This window comes from Eurytemora carolleeae, unplaced genomic scaffold, assembly GCF_000591075.1.
Source record: "Eurytemora carolleeae unplaced genomic scaffold, Eaff_2.0 scaffold29, whole genome shotgun sequence".
NCBI lineage: Eukaryota > Metazoa > Arthropoda > Copepoda > Calanoida > Temoridae > Eurytemora > Eurytemora carolleeae.
In genome coordinates this window covers 14,359-33,100 of record NW_019396073.1, presented here as the reverse complement: position 1 = coordinate 33,100, position 18,742 = coordinate 14,359, and the positions used below count along the sequence as shown (strand labels likewise).

Genomic DNA, 18,742 nt, shown 5'->3' with positions numbered 1-18,742 from the left:
GCTACTCCACAGTCTTTCCTCTCAATTGCTGTTGCCGGGCACTCAAGCAGTACGTGGAGTTCATTCAGCTTAACATACCTGCCGTTTGTACTACAGATTGGGCATGTTTTCCTCTGATTTCCATACTTGTTTCTCATCCGGTTCCCTAACTGTAAGTTGCCAGACCTGGCCATGCTTATGATTTTACTGCGTCTACAGTCATTTACATGTTCCGGTAGTTTGAACCACTCTCTTGGTTGTGGTTGAGACTGTAACGAATGAAGACCTTGTTTAGCATCTAGTACTGCTTCAATTGCCACATCATTCACTTTTTTGCGTAGCTGAGATAGCAACAAATCAGGAATGTTTGACTTGATAGCATCTTCTATTTCCTTGATGTCTCTGGCCCATTCATCCTCCTCTGGGTTCTCCAGTACTAGTCTGAGACATTCTGTAAGAATTGGGTCCTTTTTTTTAGTTACTGCTCTCCAGTAATACCTAGCCTTTCTCATCCATATTCTAAACTTCATTGGCATTAGTCCTGCCTCAGTCCATGAGGATACCCGTGCAGTTGAGTGAGGGACTTGGAGAATAAAATTCCCAACCTCTCCCTGGATTTTCTCTAGGGATTCTATTGTTTTACTGTTAAAGCTCATAACCTCCGAGCAATAGAGGATAGCTGGGATCCCGCATGTTTCCCACAAGATCCTGGCTAGTCTTGATCTATCCAGTCCAGCTCTTGTTAAACTCATGATTGAGTGAGCATACCTTCTTGCTGCTGAGATCACATCCTTCTCTCTTCGTAGAATACACCTGCCTCTCAGCTGAATGTTTACTCCTAGGTATTTGGCAGTCAGCAACTCCTCCAGCATATCCTCAGAATTTCCAATCCTCCATTTTTTACCAGGATCCCCTGTTGTGAGAACGAATGATTTCCCAACAGATAGTGTCATCTTCATACTCGAGCAGAACTGGTTTAATTCCCCTAGTAGAAAACACATTCCTCTGATTGGAGTCTTAGAAATAAGTATAAGATCGTCAGCGAAAAACAGTCCGGTCAGATGTATTCCTCCAACATCAATCCCTCGCTTTGTCTCTTGTAGGCGAATTCCCAATCCAGAAATATATAGAGCAAACAGTAATGGTGATAGTGCACATCTTGCTTAACTCCGCGTGTAAACCATAGAGGACTTGATACTCCTTGGCTTAACTTGATCACAACATTATCATTATAATACATGGACTGTATCAGCTGCACCACTTTACCTCCAAATCCACTGAACTACAACTTTTTATATAAAGTTTCTCTGTCAACCGAATCGTAAGCCTTCTGTAGATCGCAGAAAGCTACTGATATTCTGTATTTTTTCTTCTTTGCCTTTCTCACTGCAGCCAACAAGAGAAAGATACAATCTGTAGTAGATCTCCCTGGTCTAAATCCATATTGAGTTTCCCCAAAAAGGTTCTCTCTCTCGCATACCTTCAGCATTCTGTAGTTAATTGTTTTTGTAATTACACTTAACATCAGATTGGATACTCTAATCGGTCGTTTATTTGAGATTTTTAATGACGCTTCCTTTTTGTCTATTAGAGTCATTTTTCCGATGTTTAAGCACTCTGGGGTTTCTCCTGTTTCAAGACAGATATTGACTAGGTCCGTGAGTTTTCTGTTGAACAGTTCTGATGCATTCTTGTACAATAGGGTTGGTATCTCGTCTACTCCTGTTGCTCTCTTGTCCTTGTGGTTATTTACCATACTTTGGATAAACCTTTCAGATACTGGAGCACAGACTTCTGCTTCAAATTTTGTGCTCACATGATCTCTTCTGATCCATTCTCCCTGATCTTCATGATGCATTGTATATGCTGCCCTGACCAACTGTTCACCTTTGAAGCCAAATATCCTGGATCTCTGTCCTCTATAGATTTTCCCTAGTTCTAGCAGTACCACCTCCTCTATCAATTTCCTGTTAGTTATTAGGTTTCCATCTGCATCCTCCACAGCACTTAAGGCCGACATCTGTTTCACCACTTTTTTCACCAGTGCCCAGAATTGTTTGGATTTTAATATAGTCTTCATCCTTAATTCATTTCTGCGCTTCATCTTGTCCTCTAGACTCTGAGCCTTGCACTGGTCGGACACTTCCTGCAGTAGATTCATCTTCCTATTGAGTTTGTGTTCCTCACCCTGATTCCAGATAGCTCCTGCCACTCTACGAGCTGCTTTAGCTATTGATAATCTCTTAGTTGATTTTTCCAGCCATTTTTGTCTGTCCTTAAGTTTTCTCAAGGATTTGCTGATTTTGACTTTAATTCGTTTTTTCTCTTTCTGTTTTGGTTTGCCAAATATTTTCATTCCTGCCTGTCTTATTATATCTTGTAGCCGAAGACATTTCTCATTTAGGCTTAGTTCATCATACTCTGTCTGTTGGACAAGTAACTCGTCCAGGCATGTTTTGAACTCCGTAAAGATAGCATTCCCTGGGACTCGGATTTCATCCCCTTCCTCCAAGTCATCATTTGGTTCATCCTCCACTGCCTCTATTTCGAGCACCAGACCAGCATGGTCACTTCCAGAGAATATATCTCCCTCTTCGTCAATCTGAAGTTTACGTATTCTGCTTGATGCTCCCCCTGTAGCCAGTACAAAGTCTAACACTGTCGAGAATCCCCCTGCTGATCTTGTGAAGAGTCCTGATGTTAGCTCTTGGTCCGCATTCACCATCTTTAGTGTGTTAACAGACACAAAATCTTGGAGCAGACGACCATTAAAATTTACATTAGGCAGATTCCCAATAATACCATCTTCACCGTTGCCAACATGTCCGTTGAAGTCGCCTAGAATATACGCTTCATATCCATCTGTCCTTAGTTTCTCCAGGTCCTTTTGTAAGCTCAGGTACATACTTGTATTCCAAGTTCTGTATCCTTCTGACCCGGGTACCTGTGCTGCCATGTAAACAAACCCTACAGCAATCCTTGCCTCTCCTGAGTGTAGGATGATCCATGATTTTTCTTTTTCCGTCCCTGGTGTCTCAGGATACACTGGATTCCATGAAGAGTGTTTTATCCCATCCTTGACTAATATCATTAACCCTCCTCCCGCTTTCTCTCCATATCCCCTCTCTACTGTTATCGTCCGGTATCCTCGGAACATTGACAGGTCCTCATGATTTCCTTCTCTTATATAGGTTTCCACCAGACCAAGGACGCTTAGTTCCTGAGTTTCCAACGCCTCCACCACCGTTTGTTTCTTAACAGTGTATTGCAACCCGTTCACATTCCAGAAACCAATCTTCATAGTCTTCAAAGTCTGTTCCGTTCGTAGTCTTCGTTGCTCGGTCCGCCATCTTCTACGGTACCAGTTTCTACAAATTTTACTAAAGATTATATTTATTTATTGATGGTCATGATTAAAAACATATATGGACTCATAAAGTGGTTTATAAGATTTATACTAAAATTTAAACATTTCTTAGACAGTAAGGAGAATATTTGGAGAAATATTTCTGGAGTAAATTTAGTTTGTTTTGTTGTAATCTTTGATTTAAACAATACCTTTTTTTTGAAAAATACAAATTTTCTAGATTTTATTTGAACTACAAAAAAGGTATTGCCTAAATCAAAGATTATAAAAGATGAATTGGACTTCAATTCAAATTTTTTACTCTAAATATTTTTCTTTTCACGTAAAGAATTAGTAATAAATAGGAACTATTTATGATAACTAATAAATACTTCTCATCTTTGAGAAACCTCTCATGCCACTATGTCAAGATAAAATTGTTAACATTTTTCATTACACATAAAAACAAGATTTAAAAAAAGCTGTTCTATATGGTTAAGGTTCGTTCACTGCATAGCGGAGGCACGGTGTGCATAGTGGAGGCTTGGTCTGTATAGTGGAAGCTTGGTCTGTCTAGCAAATCTAAAGGCTCGTGTCTGTATAGCGGAGGCTCATGGCGTCCGGGGGTTCCCTCCCTCCCCCATGCCAGTACGTCCCTGCAGTTGTATGGGTGTTATTGTTATTCAAGGAATAGTTATACAAGGGATAGTTTAATGAATGAAAGAGATGTGACTTTAAAATGTGAGGTTAAAAATAAAATTGACAAATGTAAGACCTTACATATTCTCTACATCAATATCTAACTATTATCATATTATCCGGATAAATATTTCCTGTGTCTTCAGCTTCTCTGTCTGACCAGCAGGATATTATTCCAATATCCTTCGGAGAAACCACACTGACAGGGGACTGCTCTGTATCAGAGCAATACAGGTTAGTTTTATTACAATTATTCATAACGAAACAGAAAATCTGTTAAATCTGTTTTAGAAGTTAATATATTTAAAAATATCCCCCCCCCCAAAAAAAAAAAAAAAATCAGGAGGGTTGGCAGAAATGATTTTTAAAGAAAATACATTGCGTCTGCTTGCAATGTTCCTTTCATGACGGTGGTCTGGGGAATGGGATACCATGTTGGTAGTCTTTTCAGATTGTAACATAGTCCATACTTAAATATTTTAGATTCTAACATAGTTTATGATTTAATTTTTCAGATTATAACATAGTCCATACTTAAATATTTTAGATTCTAACATAGTTTATGATTTAATTTTTCAGATTGTAACATAGTCCATACTTAAATATTTTAGATTTTAACATAGTTTGTGATTTAATTTTTCAGATTGTAACATAGTCCATACTTAAATATTTTAGATTCTAACATAGTTTATGATTTAATTTTTCAGATTGTAACATAGTCCATACTTAAATATTTTAGATTCTAACATAGTTTATGATTTAATTTTTCAGATTGTGACAAAGTTCAAAATTTAATATTTCAGGAATATTCAAGATATACTGCCGCGTAATATTCCTGAAATGATGCAAGAGCAAAGCTTTCATGAAGAATGGCCGAATTTATTCTCCAACCATACACACATGCACCATACTGCAGACTTTAGTACTAACAGGGTGAGGACAAATCTGGTTTCCAAGAATGTTTTCTAAAAATGTAGAATTTTGGGAGTAAACAAATTTTTGGGGGGGGCAAAAAATCTTCAAGTTTACCTCTTACTTTTCATTTTGTTTTTCCACAACGTTAAAAAAAATCTTTGCAACTTTATTTTTATACACAGCTTATTGTCCTTTGCTTTTTAAGAATTGAAATATGTTTAGATTCGGACTGTTGTAAGTTCAACTGCTAGTTCACCTCAAGATATCAACATGGGAATACCAGGATCACAGGAATGGTCTAAATTGAAACAAAATAAAAGAAGAAAAAATGGAATTGGCCAAACAAAAATCTTGTTCGATAAACTTTATAATGGAACTTGATTGGGGAAATGTGTATAATAAATTGGTCTTGGAATGGTAAAAAATTATTATCAAACTGTTAAACTCAAATTATGTTACTGACTTTCACCCATTAATATTTTATTGATTTTCAATCCATCATAATTCAGGCCTCAATTCAAGCATTGTTTGAAGCATCAGGCGGAGGTGAGGATGGAGATAATCCAACTGTAAAAACCTCCTTAGCTGGTAAACCAGAATCTCCTGCTCCTCATATATCAGTTGCCCAGCTCAACCAGAATACTGCTCTTATATCGCAATCTTCATTTACGCTCGGTGGTAACCAATTGAAGCACGTTGACAGCAAACAGTTTACTGCTCAGGACCAAGCAGAGAAGTTCTATAGTCCAGGCAAAAGTTTATCTCAGGGTAAGCTCCGTGTGATCAACCAAGGTCTGCCGCAGAGTGAAAATATTCAAACTCCAAGTATGACGGAGATGAATAAATCCAGAAGAAGATCAGGACAGATAACGATACATCATCAGGGTTCCGGACATATTCCCTCTCAGGTCTCACAGGTTGCTCTCTCCTCCCAGGTTTCTCATGTTCCGCACATTCATTCAAGTGTTCCCGTAACACCTCGAAGCTCCGGAGTGCGACTTCACTCAGTTTCTGGTAATGAATTAGATAATTCTGAATTACAGCCCATTGCTGAGGTTGTCTCAGCTTCAGAATCAGAGGATGAAGCTGAGTCCTCCATATCTAATACTGGACTAAGCACTCCCCTGGGTAATTGGTCTGAAAACGCTTGGCCTACTTCAAACCGTCAGAATAACTGGACACATCCAGTTGAATCTGTGGCTACTGCAACAGTTCCCACTACTGGCGCCGTATGGCAATTACCCAATACAGACACTCAAACTAAACTACCACAAATGTCTTCCCAGCCTTGGAATCTACCAGCAGAGCCTGAATCTCAATCCATTGGGGAGTCACCTTTGATCACAGTCAGCTCCAATGCTCATCCAATCTCTTGGAACACTCCTGTCACAAATGCATGGTGCACTCAAAGGCCTCCGGTTGTTACCAATATTACATCTGCAAAATGGGAAGAAACATCTACACCCCCAACATCAACTGTAGAATCGAAAGGGCCTAGAGACACTCCACCAAATGTTATGGTTTCCTGGACCCAACCGCAGAAGTCTTCCTCTCCCACCTATGGTATGTCAGGTCCACCAATAACTCCAGTCACTGTCTCAACCAAGTCCAAAAGCTCTCTGTCAAACGAAATCCTAGAAGAAGAAATGGAGTTTGGTCGAAAAAGTCCGACTTGGGAGGAAGAGGATTCACGAACCAAAGCTGGTTTATCAGACGATATGCTTGCAATTAGATCTGGAATTCCATTGGCACTCCAGAACAAAGCAATTAGATCTGGTGTCCCGGTTGGTCCATTCCAGGGCAAAAGGAAACGAAAGTCTAAATGTGTTGAACAGTTAAAAGGTAAGAAGAGAGGATCTCTATACAACAAGAAGGGAGACCTGGAGGTAAGACGGGATCTAGAGGTTCGGAAAGATTTAACGATAGAATCCCAGCAGCAAGATAACCCGCATATAGGTTACATTATTCAAGATAACGAAGAAGAGTCTGGACCTTCCACAAGCAATGTTTCTCAGAAGACTAAAGACTCACTTTTTCCAGTTGTAGGAAATTCAAGTAGTGGTGGTGTGCATATTAAAACCGTAAAGAAACTTAACTCCGAGTATACCTGTGATCAGTGTGAAATTAGTTTTTACAGTTCCATACAACTAAAACAACACACAGCTTGTATGCATGGAAAAGGGGAGGAGTTCTTCTGTCAAGTGTGTCCTGAGAAATGTGAAGGGAAGGAAGGCTTGAAAGTGCATCTGTATAAGATGCATGGTGTTGGAGAGGTGTTCAGATGTGAAGAGTGTAGTTTTGAAACACCAAGCAAACCTGGATATATCAAGCATATTAGTGACCATATTCCACAGGTAAATTTAACAGTTATACATTTTCTTAAAAATAACCCCCCCCCTGGACAAATTCCTGAATACGCCCCTGAAAATAATGCAGATCAAATTGTGGAAATCCCAATACACCAAGGGCTTATGCTTGATGCTAATTAGTAATTATGATATTTCGAATAAATTTTTTATGTTAGCAAGATATTGATCTTAAATTTTTTATGTCTCGATTACATCAATATGAGGGCTTTGATTATAACAGCATCTAAATATAGGTGAAAGCTGTCATACCTGACTCTACAAGTGAATCCTTTGATATTCAAGAGAGCTCTGACACCCCGAAGGTAAAAATGTTTTTTTGCTTCATCTTTATAATATAACAAGACATTCGTATTTATGTTTCCTATAGCCGGCCAAACGGCTGGACCGAATGGGCTGACATTTTTTAGGGAACCCAGGGGTAACATTTTAAAATTTTATTTCACGGGCAACACCGGGCACTTCAGCTAGTTTTCATATAAACTCATATAATTTTTTTTAGCTTTATGATGAGAGTTCTAGAATAGCTATGGGAGGTTCTGTTCTTTCTCATTCCATTTCCACAATTCAGATATCAGATATAGCGGTTGCAATCTCCCGCCCTTCTGTCTAAAGATCTCAGATAAAGCAGTTAAAATCTCCCTTCCTCTGGTCTAGTGATCTCAAATTTAGCAATTATAATCTCCCGCCCTCCTGTCCAGAGATTTCAGATATCCCGCCCTCCTGTCTATAATCTCCCACCCTCCTGTCTAGAGATCTCAGATAAAGCGGTTATAATCTCCCGACCTCCTGTCCAGAGATTTTAGATATCCCGCCCTCCTGTCTATAATCTCCCACCCTCCTGTCTAGAGATCTCAGATATAGCTGTTATAATCTCCCGCCCTCCTGTCTAGAGATCTCAGATAAAGCTGTTGCAATCTCCCGGCCTTCTGACAAGATATCTCAGATATAGCGGTTGCAAACTCCTGACCTTCTGACAAGATACCTCAGATATAGCTCTTGTAAACTCCTGACCTCCTGTCTATAGATCTCAGATATAGCTGTTATAATCTCCCGCCCTCCTATCTAGAGATCTCAGATATAGCTTTTATAATCTCCCGCCCTCCTGTCTAGAGATCTCAGATAAAGCTGTTGCAATCTCCCGGCCTTCTGACAAGATATCTCAGATATAGCGGTTGCAAACTCCTGACCTTCTGACAAGATACCTCAGATATAGCTGTTGTAAACTCCTGACCTCCTGTCTAGAGATCTCAGATATAGCTGTTATAATCTCCCGCCCTCCTGTCTAGAGGTCTCAGATAAAGCGGTTGCAATTACCCGGCCTCCTGTCTAGAAATCTCAGATAAAGCTGTTGCAATCTCCCGGCCTTATGTCAAGATATCTCAAATATAGCGGTTGCAATCTTCCGCCGTCTTGTTAAGAGATCAACACTATTTAAAATTCTTAGACCATCAGAGGGTTTGGTTACACTCTTTTAGACCACTTAAAAGCGAGCATTAAAAACTGCTATTTTAATCTTTACCAACTTTGAAATTTTAAGGAGAAAAAAACATCATCCAACCAATATCTACCATATTCAAGCAATACTTCATACAGTGCTCATCTAAAGAACCCGGAATGATATTTAATTGACTGAAGACTTGAAAGTTGAAAGGCGTCTGTGACCATTGAAAAAGATTGCGGTTTTCATTATAATTAAAAGCATTCCGCAACTTAATTTTAGCAATATTTTTTATTAAACATTGATCACAAAATAGTACTTAGTCCTACCATTGACAAAATGTGGTTTATTTTTTTTCATAATCACCGGAGATATGAATGATTTTGTTTAGAATTAGACATCAGCGTGGGTAAAAGTCAAATATATCCGTATAGGTAGGACTATACATATCTACCTTGTATATAAATCCTATATAGCATCATTCTATTCTTGCACGTTTGGTATTATTTAATAAATTGAAATTTAAGCAAAATTCTTAATATCTCTGGCATTTTTACAAGCCAAAAAAATGGCAGACCACACTTTGGAAATGGCAGGACTAGAACTATTTTGTTGTGAATATTGTTTCACAAGAAATATTGCAAAAGTTAGGTTGCTGATAATGAATGCCTCAAACTTTGTCTGTGGTCAAAGACGCCTTTCAAGTCTTTAATCAATTTCCGGGATAAGCAGTGTAGCTATTTAATCAATTTCCGGGATAAGCAGTGTAGCTATTTAATCAATTTCCGGGATAAGCAGTGTAGCTATTTAATCAATTTCCGGGATTAGCAGTGTAGCTATTTAAAATTTAGTCGTAAATTATAAAAAAAATTGGTATTTAAGTTGATCGTTTTTGATGTTTATTTGCTTGATTCTTTTATATATTTCCACTTAACAAGAATTCTTGATTTAACATCGAATTTCGAATTTATATGTTATTGATACTTAATCTTCTCCTCCAACGAAGTAGAGGGGGGGGGGGGTCTGAAAACTTATGAATTTGTGATAGTTTTTTATGTATTATCTAATTGTGAAGAACAATAAATTTGTATAATCTAATTATTTTTTTTTTTTAATATGAAATTTGAATGGATGAGGTTTCATTGTTTTATAGTTTACTGTAACTTATAAAAGGAGAAGACTATAGTGACATATTTATCTACAGGGTTATCCACAAAGGATGAGAATTCAGAGACGAATGTACGGAATTTTAGCTGCTTATTTCCTAATATTTTTGATTTCCTGCACTGTAAACTTTTTTTCTTTTCTAAATCATAAATTAAGAAAAAGTAATATATTTAATTGCCTGAAACCTTAATTTTACCCTGGAGTTGTCATACTTAAATAGTTTTAGGTCGTTCTACAGTCTCATCGTTTGTAACGTTTTCTTATTGTTGGTTTAAAAATCATTATTCCAAAAATTGTTTACATTTTATTTGAACTTGACACGAGTTTATATTTTTATTATTCTTGGAGTTGGAGCAGTAGAGATCTAAGCTTTAAGTTGAGGAAGATCATCGGAATATCTGATAAAACCCAAACATTATTTTTGTATTTCAATTTTTAAGTAATGAGAAAGTCGGCTGACAACACATGAAAAGAAAATGGTCGATTTGTAAAAATTAAAGAACATATTTTTGAGAATCTGGATCAAGGGAGTCATTTTATGTGTCCGAATATCGAGAGCACCGAATTACATGAAAAAATGGTTTTGGTTCCTGTGAGAGTGAAGAGTAATGATAGAGCGGAGAGTGTAGCAGTCCAGGGTTCAAGCCACCAGGCTAGAGTTTGCGGGCAACCGTGCAGGTAATTATTTCCTGCAACAAAATTTACGTGTTAATCATATTCGACCATTTCAATCTCAGATTCTTAAAACTTTGTCAGTTATTAAATGTCTCAACACCACCGTTAGGTCGTAAATATTCAAATACCTGTAACAGGATGCCTACATTCCATGGGAATAACTTTTCTAACATTGAAGTAATCATCCCTGGAAATAAAAAAAATGTTTTGCATCAGTAAAATATATAAATATCTTATATCTGTCTTATAAATATCTGTCTTATATCTTGGTTGGTGAACCTCGGCCGGATACAGAAGGACCAATTTCTTACGAATTCTAAAACCTAGCTTTGTTCTTTGTAGGGCGGTCGAAATTTTTTGTTTAGAAAAATTAATATTTTCTTAATTAAAAAATCAGATCAGGATTAATCACAAAAAAGCAAGAAGGCTGTTAAATTGATTCGGTCTTATTTCTTGAATTTATTATTTTTACCGCGTAAACTTCAGTCATTTGTTTGTTAAAAAGCATATCAGTATTTACAAGAATATATTTTAGCCTAAAGACCAAAGTTTTAGGCTGTCATAAATAGGGTAGAGGAAAGTTTCTACGAACAAAAGCTTTTGAAAATTAATGAGAAATTCCGGTAAGGAGTGGAAAGAACAGGTATTAGTGAAAATCAAGCGAAATAACCGTTTTTAATTAAAAAAACTAATCCTGACGAAATCCCAACCTAAACTACAGGGTGTGCCAATAAACATAGGAATTTAGAGACACTTGAAAATCATCTTAGATTTCCGATAATTGATAAATGACATTTTAAAAAAATGACTTAACTTTCATGAGCTGTCCAAAATGTGATCTGCCTTCTTTGTATCTTTTTAATTTACTGAGATATTAAACATTTCAACAATTTTTTTGTTATCAATAGACTGGAATCTGGACAAATTTCTCAATATCTCCGTCGATTTTGAAGGTGAAAAATGGTATACCAAATACCGCATTGTGTAAATCTCGAGACTAGCAGTTTAATTATTTACTGTAATAACAATGATGACAAGGATACACATAAAATTGTGTTTACGAAATAATGCCACACAGAACAAAGACGACACAGAAGTTGTAACTTATAATTCCCATGTTTATTGGCCTCCCCATAAAATGTGTATGTTATGGAATTTTCCTGCCAAAAATATCATTCATTGGATGTTAGTAGGTCTGGGAAAGTTCCGTTAATGAACGAAACTTTTTGAGAGAAATAAAACAGAAAACTATAAAATTTCTAGCAAAAAGAACCGATAAGTAATTAGTTAAAAATCACCAAAAAGAATCGTTGCGTAGTTTTTAATTTTAATACCAAAACCCTTTCAGTGGATGGAAGTTGGGTGGGACTATCCGTAAAGTTATTAAAAGTTTTGACGTGCACAGTTTGCTTGGACAGCCTTGTCTAATCGTGGTGGGACAGGGAAACCATTTAATATTAATGTTCAACAATGTGGATTATAATTCAAAATGAACACCTCACTACTTCTCTTCCCCTGTAATCCTATTAATTGTAGCCTGTAAAATCGGTAGATTGTTGACGTAACCCTGCAAAATCTCTAGAATGCTACCTGTTCCCCGAGGCTCCACAGCAACCAACATATTCTTGTATCATCCTCAATATCCTGCTAGCTCGGGGGTCCTCGTCCCATTTGTTAATCAGATTACGGAAAATCTATTAAAATTATTAATATTCATAAGATTGATCCTTCAACACTGAATGATAGACAAAAGGTTTAAATCCAAGATTTCCTTAATTTTTCACGCATTGAAACTCAGTATCACTTATTTGTGACTAAGTTTGTAAGCTGTTGTCACAAATTTAAGTAATGATTTTTCAGATTTAACGCAAATAATCCAGAATTTTAGATTTTCGAAAACCTTTAATTTTTAACACGACGAAGCAAACCTGTACGTAGACGAAAATTCTAAATTTTATTCTTTTGATAATAATATAAAGATCTATTCGAATTAAGGTTTTTTTTTGTAAATAAAAAATTCCAGCACATAGACGTCGATTTTTAAAAGATTGCAGAATTTTGTTATGAACTGGAAAAAATATTTATTGTCTTGATCATTTGTCCAATTCTTCTAAACAATAAACAAAAACTAAGAAATAAAAAGTGATTACATGCTAATTTTTTTATGATATATTTAATTGTATAAGAAATTTACCAAATCTAATTCTCTGACTAGTAAATCACTCTCTTCTACTCCGTAGATGCAGATAACCACGGCACCCGCAAGTACAACACACCAAATAATCAATCTGAAGAAAAATAGGTTTCGTTAGCAATCTTTTACCATTTTATAAAGAACTTAAATGACCATCCATTTATAGCATGGCATGCCAAGGCGGCCACAGTGGGGGTACGGATACCTTCGCCACCACCTCCCACCGCTTGAGATTTGATGCCAAAAATGTTCCCAATATGATAAAAAGAATGTTCACAATTTGATTAATCCTTTGTTACAAATTATTTAAAGGAATATGATATTAAATATTAATTGAAACATTAGTACGGCGAAAAAAATCGTCAACTAACTATGATTTATGTACACAGCGTTGCCCATGGTATTTTAAACAGTGACCAATAACTATAGATTTGATTTATATACCCGTGGTATTTTGAATATCGTCCAATACCTAATAATTTATATATTATATTATATTATATTATTATTATTACCTGAGAACTACTGAAAGTAGCATTAAACCTCTACTCTCACTCATTACAGAGTAGCACATCAGAGCTGAATATTTCATTTAGTTTATACTCTGTAAAGGAAGTTTTAAGTTCCATTTACAAGCTTTTAGGTATAAATATTACAACGAATAAATTTTCTGAATATACATATCTATAATATATACAGGGTTTCCCAAAAAACATGGGAGTTCAGTGACGAATTCGATATCGTCTTTGTTATGAATTAGCATTGTAATACCTAATTGTAAAAGTCATAATATAGTTATGCTTGCCAGAGTTTAATTTTTGAAAACGGTAAATGGCTGTAAAGATGTGTCAATAATGTATCCGCAAGATGAACAGTGAAGACGAACAAGTTTACTCTGTTTGTTTACTGGAATTTTCTTGTTTTATCAAGTACAACCGTATGCAGTCAAAACATAAACAAACAAAATGTGAACATTGCAGACGAAACTCTTACAGATTACAGCGTTCTCAGTAGGTATCACTATACTAAATCAAAGAATTATTTGAAAAGACGATATCGAATTCGTCACTGAATTCCCATGTTTATTTATGTATATATTATTTTCCCACCCTCCCCGAGAAAGTTCGCCTAAACAGTAAGGACATTTTTAGGCTTACGTGAAATTTGAAGCAACATTTCTAAAAAGGCAATATATAGCTGGTGGGTTACCACTTTTGTCTCTGAAGCTGTGAAAATCTGAATTCATTAAAATATGTTACATAATAAAATTATTAAAAAACAGACTTTTGAAACAATTGCCTGAATTTAATGCGGTAAGAACCATTCCAATCATGACAACATACATCGCATTCCAGTAGGAATACCATCCGATCTCTATAATCCATTCCCAAAAATCAAGATCAAACCTACAGATAAATAAAATGTAATTTAACAACGCAAGAGTATAGAGCATGAATATATTTTCATTTTGTGACTCAAATTTCGAATCATCCCCAATTTTTTTTCATATATGATTAACCATTACAATATAAATGAGACATAGATCTTTGAAATAATTTAGCAAAGTACATTTAATGTTTATGATTTTTTCATAAGTTATGTAAGTTAGTTTTGTTTAAAAGATTATACTTTAAATCGGAATTAACATAAAAGTGAGATTTTTGCCAAAAACGCGTCAATTATTCCAATTCTGGATATTTTTGAAAATGAAAAACCTGTCATAGTTTCGAAAACAGTCAAGGTTTAAATAAAAAAATCCCTATCTCAATTTTTATTTCAGAAAAGAATTTAATAATGGGAATTGCTGTCCTCGTCATGTAGCAATTACCAACTTCATAACAATTTACTCAAGACGTATCTGTCCAGGTATATCAGTTATAACACAATCAAACAGGATTGACTCTAAATGCCACACAGGGACACACGTGTCCAACATCATAGGACATATCTTAGACTCTATATTCAACAAGGACCGGCTCTAAATGCCACACAGGGACACAAGCATCCAATAATATAGGACAAATATGACTCTATATTCAACAAGGACTGGCTCTAAATGCCACACAGGGACACGAGCATCCAATAATATAGGACAAATATGACTCTATATTCAACCAGGACTGGCTCTAAATGTCACACGGGGACACAAGCATCCAATAATATAGGACTCAAGCGTAGACTCTATCTAAACTCAAACAAGGACTGGCTCTAAATGCCACACAGGGACACAAGCATCCAATAGATATAGAACTAACTCTCATGCTTGAACACAAGCCATATCGGTCAATGCCAATTATCTATAGGTACAACCTCAGCTTGTATAATTCAACGAGGACACAAGCTCTCTTTCAAGACAAATTTGATTCAATGCTCTAGGCACAATCTCATAAGCTATCGATGTCAATCAGAAACTAGCTTGAATCAATGCTAAAACAATTAGCAAGATCTACGCTTGTTCTTTGCAAATAGATTATCAAGTACAACAGGTGGCAACAGAGAAATGGATCAATTATACACGACGTCACAAGTGTCAAATATAACAATGAAAACGAAATTTTCTCACATTATTGGACATGTTTTTCAAGATTGAATAAAAAAGTGTAAAAACAAAAAATAAACAACACAAAAAATTGCCCTTTTTCACAATAAGATAAGCTCTTTATTCTAAAATTATCACTATAATTAATAATTTTGTCGGACACAATACTGAGTTGACACTTATGATGTAAGAATATAGCTGTACTGAGAGTGTACAAATACTACGTTGCCATCTATTGTACTTAACAATCTATTTGGTTCTTTGAACGAGAACACAGACTACTTTGATGTAATCAAAGCAGGAGCTATCGATGTCAATCAGACAATAGCTCGAATTTATGCTAAAACAATTATCAAGATCAACACTAGTTCTTTGAAAGAGAACACAGACTACTTTGCGTTGCTGTAATCAAAGCAGGAGCTATCGATGTCAATCAGACAATAGCTCGAATTTATGCTAAAACAATTAGCAAGATCTACACTAGTTCTTTGAACGAGAACACAGACTACTTTGCGTTGCTATAATCAAAGCAGAGTCTCAATCAACTAACTTTATTCAATAGCTTAGGTTACAAGGAATTGACGTAATTCGATACCTACAATGTTGGTGATATCACATGATTAAGACCATCATATTACGTATTTATCGCACAGTTAAAATTTAAGTCATGTATTTAAAGGATTAAAGAGATTAGATATAATGCAGTAAAGCTATCTCTGCCCATATTTTATAGTGTAATTTAAGTATGTCGCATTATTCAAGCTATTCATGGTAAGTATTCGATTAAAACGCAGTTTCAATGAATAATATCATTATGTCTAAGTTAAAAACATTAAATCATACAGAATGTAAACTATAATGTTTACGAGCTTTTTGATACAGACATTCCTAAGAAAATGTTGGTTATAGTTTTTATTTTCGACTCTTGTTTCGATATGAGCCAGGATTCTAAAAATTAATCTCCTGAAATAAAGTGTGCAATGTTAAAGAAAAAAATCCACTTAAAACTTTACCTGATCCATATGCAGATACTGAAGTTCGCGAGTGCTATTAGTGCGCAAAGTATTCCAAGAATCAATAGTGTATACTAAACAAAGAGGGCAATAAGTGCGCAAAGTATTCCAAGAATCAACAGTGTATACTAAATAAAGAGGTCTATACGTGCGCAAAGTATTCCAAGAATCAACAGTGTATTCTAAATAAAGAGGTCTATACGTGCGCAAAGTATTCCAAGAATCAACAGTGTATTCTAAATAAAGAGGTCTATACGTGCGCAAAGTATTCCAATAATCAACAGTGTATTCTAAATAAAGAGGTCTATACGTGCGCAAAGTATTCCAAAATCAACAGTGTATTCTAAATAAAGAGGTCTATACGTGCGCAAAGTATTCCAAGAATCAACAGTGTTCAGTTTACAATTCGTATTGAACCCCGCTTTTTGGTACATTTGACGGTCTTGCCTTATTATAACAAAAATATAAAAAGGAAAGTATAAAGAAGTTTAAAAGCGTAATGATTTAATGGGTGGAAAGTATTAATAGATCTGACAATCATAAACATCTTTCTGCGGAAAGACATAGATAAGTTCTTAATAAGAAAAATTCATGTTTTAAAGGGCGTTGAGAAAATATTGTTTGTGGGAACATAAGTTTGAAACTATTTATTCAGAAAAGATGCTAAACAAAATTATTCTTCTCCTTTAAAACCAAAGAGAATAGAATATATATTAGAGTGGAATTTACTAGAAAAAAAATTGTAAAACGGCCATTTTGTTGTACTGTTTCCATACTGCAGGTGTACATCACATATTTGTGCAATATAACCTTTTGGGCCCTGGAACATCATTTTAAAGAAAACCAAATTATGAAATAGGCTGGTTTCATAATTGACCAATGATCATTTCACATAGACTCTATGCCTTTCACTGTACAATCAAAGGGAATAGAATATATATTAGAGTGGAATTTACTAGAAAAAAGTGTAAAACTGCCATTTTGTTGTACTGTTTCCATATTGCATGTGTACTTCACATATTTGTGCTATATAACCTTTTGGGCCCTGGAAAATCATTTTATAGAAAATCTAAAATTAATATTAAAAGAAAACCAAATTATGAAATAGGCTGGTTTCATAATTGACCAATGATCATTTCACATAGAGCCTTTCACTTTACAAACGATGATTTTTCGTTATAACTATAAAGCAAATGATGTTTTTTATTCACCTAATTCATTTTGTAAAGTTTATTTAATAGCTTTAAAAGATTCGAAATTGAAATGGATAGTCTAGGGAACATACTGTATTAATGTACTCTACTGCATATAATTTGTAAACATTTACATGATTTGTACACTTTTGAACTCCCTTTCAGGCTGAAAGGGACTGACAAAACTGATACCGAGGGATTTCCTTAATTCCACTTTAATATATATTCTATTCTCTTTGTTTAAACCCATGGGATCTCTGGAATACCTTCTTCTTAAATCACAGCTGCTAGCCTTTCGATAAAGGGCGCCATCATTTTTTTTGCCCAATTCTATAGTCGTGGTAAAACTCATTTAATAATAAAGCTTTATTTGTCGTTTAGTGATATTCTATATAATATGGGAAGTTATCCATTATTTGAAGAGAAATTATCCAGGACAAAGATTTACGTAGAAAGATTATGTTGAGTTAACTAAGTTGAGATTCCTTATAAAACTACATTTATGTAAAATACTTGGTATTATGAAATATTCAAAATAATATATAACCCTGAATAAATCAAGCAAAATGTGTTATAAAAATGTGCCATTATTAAGCTTATTTTTTTAAGGATAAGGTTTCAGTTTTAATATCCGTTGAGTACATTTTCAATACTTTAACTGCACCTGCATATTCAGGGTTTTTCTCTCCAAGTCCTCTAAACTGTCTTTCCGGACACCAGAGTACCCGCCAAACATTTTTAATCTAAAACATGGTAAACTTTTAGTTAATTTTTAGAATTTTATTAAAAAATTCACAACGATTCTTTTGCACCTTATGCATTTTACTTTTGCAATGTCAAACAAATATAAGATTAAGCCTATTTTAGGATATCACTTAAAAAGTGTCGGTCTAAGGCTGCTTACATTTTTCGACTTTCCTAACTAAGACAAGTCCCTCACTGCAGTGTAAAATCCGGGCTTTGATAATTACTGCCTCTTAGGCATACTGTCTATATGTATTATTTTACCTATAAAGACTATATAATTAGACCCACTTTCAATCATTGTACGATGAGAACCAAGAAAACTCGTGAATAGGAGACTTCTAGACTCAAGTTATGACTTTAAAAAGTCCAATGAACATGAGACACAGCAATTGTTTACGTTAACAGACCAATTTCACATAATGTGATTTAATAAATTACTATTTCCTGGTTCACGGAGAACCCCGCATT

The 18,742-nt window shown here is 35.3% G+C and overlaps 2 protein-coding genes and 1 long non-coding RNA gene across 6 annotated transcripts; 1 reads left to right on the top strand and 2 right to left on the bottom strand.

Annotated features, from left to right (window-relative positions):
* Window positions 1–1,261: 1,261 nt before the first annotated feature.
* On the bottom strand, window positions 1,262–3,280 carry LOC111713694 (uncharacterized). The gene has a single exon (XM_023488630.1). The coding sequence runs from the start codon at window positions 3,278–3,280 to the stop codon at window positions 1,262–1,264; it is 2,019 nt and encodes a 672-aa protein (XP_023344398.1).
* A 4,239-nt stretch (window positions 3,281–7,519) lies between these two features.
* Window positions 7,520–9,844, top strand: LOC111713215 (uncharacterized). Of its 4 annotated transcripts, none has more exons than XR_002767634.1 (3): window positions 7,520–7,610; window positions 7,808–8,951; window positions 9,452–9,844. It is a non-coding gene; the product is annotated as an uncharacterized LOC111713215 (long non-coding RNA). The 4 variants fall into 4 exon arrangements; XR_002767635.1 differs by having other exon boundaries at window positions 9,440–9,844; XR_002767632.1 differs by having other exon boundaries at window positions 7,808–8,961.
* Window positions 9,845–10,159: 315 nt separating this feature from the next.
* LOC111713208 (tetraspanin-2A) lies at window positions 10,160–18,269 on the bottom strand. Its single transcript, XM_023488032.1, has 9 exons — window positions 18,192–18,269; window positions 16,335–16,408; window positions 14,082–14,188; window positions 13,298–13,361; window positions 12,783–12,876; window positions 12,179–12,282; window positions 10,717–10,775; window positions 10,504–10,602; window positions 10,160–10,311 (listed from the first exon to the last, which is right to left on the bottom strand). The coding sequence occupies exons 1-9, from the start codon at window positions 18,261–18,263 to the stop codon at window positions 10,250–10,252; spliced, it is 735 nt and encodes a 244-aa protein (XP_023343800.1). The 5' UTR covers window positions 18,264–18,269; the 3' UTR covers window positions 10,160–10,249.
* Window positions 18,270–18,742: the final 473 nt, after the last annotated feature.